At 44.9% G+C, this 4,504-nt stretch overlaps 1 protein-coding gene across 1 annotated transcript; it reads left to right on the plus strand.

The window, feature by feature from the left end:
• The first annotated feature begins 1,537 nt into the window (after nucleotides 1-1,537).
• LOC121189360 (protein phosphatase 1 regulatory subunit 3C-B-like) lies at nucleotides 1,538-4,238 on the plus strand. The gene is made up of 2 exons (XM_041049399.1): nucleotides 1,538-1,724; nucleotides 2,114-4,238. The coding sequence occupies exons 1-2, from the start codon at nucleotides 1,711-1,713 to the stop codon at nucleotides 3,141-3,143; spliced, it is 1,044 nt and encodes a 347-aa protein (XP_040905333.1). The 5' UTR covers nucleotides 1,538-1,710; the 3' UTR covers nucleotides 3,144-4,238.
• Nucleotides 4,239-4,504: the final 266 nt, after the last annotated feature.

The raw sequence follows: 4,504 nt of genomic DNA on the forward strand, positions 1-4,504 counted from the left end.
CTGATGCAATCTTGGGGCCATATTGAGTTTGATCTTGAAAATCCTTTGACAGCCAGACAAGGCTGTAAACACATCTGTTGCCTTTATGACCATGTGAAAGCAGCGTGTTTGGTACATTAAGTCTAAAGTCTACCTGTAGATAATTCAGAGGTGCACAGAGGCACGGGAGGCACGAGGAGGGAAACCCTTCAGCAATGGGAGTGAAAGGAGGAATCTGGCCCTTTGACCTGCAGGTTTGTAAAGGTCAGAAATTCCTTAGACTGGATGTGTCCTGTAAATATGAAGGTACATACAGATGAATGAGATGGGACAGAATACATACAATGTTGGACAGACCTGTCAACAATTTGTTTTCGATGGTGAGAGCACAGAGCCCTGAGGACAATAAACTCTGCCCCCATTTCAGATCACTTTGTTCTTGTCTTGATTTGAGGGGCATTGCTGCCTGTGGGGGGCACAAACTGGGCTTTCAACTCTTTGGCTTGTTCGTCAATCAGAAACGTGGTCAGGATGAGTCTCTCTTCTTGTGCTAAAGAACCAATTCACTCTGATTAAAAGGAGAGAGGAGCTGTTAAGTTCACTCAGTTCTGCAGGTTGTTAAAAACCTGATCAGCCTCTTTTTAAATGAAGTCGACTCCATTTGTTGTTTTTGAGGATAATTATTAACCTGCAGCTGAAAATCAATGGAGCAAATAAACTTTAAAAATAGCATCTCTGTCGGGAATGAATATGTTTCACTGAACATATTTAAAACTTATTTTAAATGTATTAAAGTTTTCAGTAACAGCTGTTTTCTCACATCGAATGTGACTTTAAGAAAATCCTGTGAGTTCACAGTGTCATAATTAATCATTTCATTCATGCCTAAGGTGTTAAAAAGCCGTCAGATAAATCACATCAGACCAAGTCACGACCCTCATTAAGTAACACTCTTCAAAACACAGTCCAAAAATCACAATGTCACAAAGTCAGCATGGTGTATTTTTCACATTTTAAAAGCTGTTTCTTCCCTCAGAGACATCTCACGGTCGCACTGTCCACTTCTAAATTCTGTTCTTTTTTTATTTTATTTCCTTAATAATAGATGGTTTGGGACATTAAAAATATTTGTGCTTTTTTCCACCTGTTTAATCATTTTTTTATTTAGTTTTTGAGTTTTCTTTCTGCACAGTCAGTGGGACTGAGATAATCCTGCTGTGATGAGCTGTGGGAGTCCCAGTCAGTCCCAGTCAGTCTCAGCCATAGTGAAGAGCCGGAGGGCTCATGCAGCTCTCTGCACTGAGTAATCTGAAGATCACCTCCAGCACCAGCAGGGGTCCATAATGTTTCTCAAATAGCAGCTGAGGCAACAGGCTGTGGCATCTCAGCCATGAGGCCCATGCAGGCGACACTCCCCTATCAGCTGGACGGCAGCCAGGTCAAATTTGCTCTGATTGGTTGGCGAGGAATTTCACCACATTTTCATTGGCTGTGTGAGGCACCATATGACAGAATATGCAAATTGTCTCTATGAGGCAGTTGAAATCTCTGAGTGCTGAGCAACCCTGTCACTGAAAGGCAGGGGCAGGAGAGCAAGAGTGAGGGGAACGAAAAGGGGTGTGACCACAGCATGAGCTTTTAGAAGAAGCTGCTCCGTAGATCTCTAAAGTCAGAAGGACTGAACAGCTTTTAAAACACTTTTCTCCTCGGAACTGTTTATTTCTTTATTCCATGAGTGCTGCAAGGTAAGGATCATAGAAACTGTTGGTTAAAGTGTCTCTTGTTAGACCCAATCACTGTTTTTTCCTGTGTATGATTTCGATTCGAGGCAGAGCATTTTGAATTTGTGAATAATATCTGCGTAGTTGTCATCATAAAACCGGATGCATATCTTGTCAAACTGGGACTGGGACTGCTGATTGCAGAGACAAGTTTCATCAAACCGGAACTTTTTCAAAGTCAGAAGAGGGAAGCTGCTTTTTTTTATTGCATACAGCAGCCACTGTTCTGATCTCTCCCCCTTTTTCTTTCTCTCTCCACCACCCTCAAATTTTCTCTCAATTTCCCTCTCTCTCCCTCTCTCTCTCCCTCCCTCCCTCTCTCCGCTTCTTCCCTTCCCCTCTCCCTCCCTCAGCGTGCTCAGGTCCTTCAGTCCATCAGCGATGCCTGGCCCAGTTATGCCGATGGACGTGGCTATGAGATTCTACATTAGCCACTCTCCGCCTCCTCTGCGAGGCTTCCTCAGCTCCTACGAGGAGCTGCAGAGGGCCAAGAACAGGGTCAACCAGTCCACTGCCCGCGGCCACAACCAGCAGCTCTACAAACCACTGCGACCCTGCCTCAGCAGCCAGCAGAAAGCGCTGGATGATGGCAGCTGCGTAAACTGGAACAGCAACAAGGCCGGGAAGAAGAGGGTGGTGTTCGCCGACACGAAGGGCATGTCACTCACTGCCATCCATGTCTTCTCCAAGTTTGACGATGAGCTGTATCAAAACAAGCGTTGTGGGGGAATCTCAGAGGAGCTGCAGTTTGACATGACAGACCTGGAAACAGCCACAGTGGATCTAAAGATCAGCCCAGTGCGCAGCCTGGCACTGGACTTTCAACAGCCCTCAGCCGACTACCTGGAATTCCGGAACCGCCTGATACAGAATTCAGTCTGCCTGGAGAACTGCTCACTGCAGGAGCGCTCACTGACCGGCACCATCAAGGTCCGGAACATTGGGTTTGAGAAGTCAGTGCAGTTGCGCGCCACCTTCGACTCGTGGACCAGCTTCACCGACGTCGATTGCACCTTCATGAACAACGTCTACAGCTGCCAAGATTCTGACACCTTTGCCTTCGTCCTGGATCTGCCTTCCTACATCCCACCACAGAATCGTGTCGAGTTCTGCATCTGCTTCAAGGTCCAGGGTCAGACCTTCTGGGACAATAATGACGGCAAGAACTATGTTCTCAAGCACGTCGGCTTGAACGGAGAGGACCTCAACAATGTGACGCCCCCGACTTCTGTTGAGCAGAAGAAGCCTTCAGAGCAGAAAAACGGGGGCGTGAAGCTGCTGGAGATGGAGTTCGACCAGTTCGGCAGCCCACGCATGTCCAGCGGACTCTTTCCCGGCTGGCAGAGCTGGGGCCAGATTGATAACACGGTGCCTTATTGGTGAAAACATCAGGATTTTTGCTGAAATGGCAAAGAAGTACGATAAGACACTGACAGGGCATTCAGTATGAATCCAGCTGTGGAGTTTGGACTGGCTCTCAGCCACAAACTAAACTGAAGCAAACAAACTCTGCTTGTTTAGCAGAGGAAGTGCACAAACCAGACAGAAACCTAACTGTAATGTGCTCAACTGACCTGCTTTTTGCTGTAACGCGGTCGTTTGGCCTCAGAGACCTGACGAACTGTGTTTGGAGAGCGAGGGATTTATGGGGGAAATCAGTCGTGTTTCATGTATTCCTCCTTTGTAAAATATTAATGTGCCTTCTTAGAGTGCCTGCCCACTAAAATACAGACTGATCTGTACAATCAGCACATGTAAAACCCTTTCTGGGGGGCTGATGTATTGGTTAAATATGCACTGATTGAGATGTCCCTCTCGATGTGATGTCTGTCAGCTGAAGGGGTGGAAATGCTGATTAAGTCCTTCATATTGAAGGGAAAGTATGGGGAGTGCATGGCGACAGAATGCGTCTCTGCTACAGGAAACACAGCTGATTCATTTCTAATGAAACATGCACACTAAACTTTTGCACCTTCAAATGAGAACGGAATTAAACATGATTCAAAACTGCCTTGATTTTTGAATTAGAGTCATGCAGCCCTTTCTTTCCCTCCATGTAAATTGCACGTCTGATTAAAAAATGTTTGAATGATATAATTTTGAGGTAAGTTTGTTGAGGAACTGAGCTGCTATCAACAGATGTGTCGCAAGAGAGACTCTGCACGTGATTGGTTGTCTTGAACGGGGGAGACGTCGAGAAAGTTCTGTGGTTATGGTATGTCAGGAAAGAAATGGTGTAAATACTGAATGTTTGTGTTTGCTTGTTTTCACAAGTGCAATTCTGTGATGAGTGTACAGTACGTGTGGCTGGAGCTGAGATTTTTCTCTTTAGAAATGATCTATGTATTTTTTCTCTCACTGTGAAGAAAGGTCTGCGCCCAAGCGTTTTGTGTTTCACTTGAAGGTGTGTGTTGCCGACATGCATCACGTCGGTCGTGTATTTCCCTTTCTGAAATAAATTTCTATATTTGTGCAAAAGTTTTCACGACTCCTGAGCTCTGATTTTTTTTTTACTTAACTGCTGATGAACAACTCATCAAGAAAATCATAATATGTGTTTGTTTCATTTTTAATACACAGCTAACAGTAACTAAAGCAGCACACATTTCTTCTTCTACGACCTCCCAGTGTCCAAAATGTTCAGAACAGGGTTTGAATAAATTTAATTTAAACTTACTGATACAGATATAAACAAACTCCCGTCACAAAAACAGGAAGAGCAGAATTGGAGCCAGCTACATGTA

This window comes from Toxotes jaculatrix, chromosome 11, assembly GCF_017976425.1.
Source record: "Toxotes jaculatrix isolate fToxJac2 chromosome 11, fToxJac2.pri, whole genome shotgun sequence".
Lineage (NCBI taxonomy): Eukaryota > Metazoa > Chordata > Actinopteri > Toxotidae > Toxotes > Toxotes jaculatrix.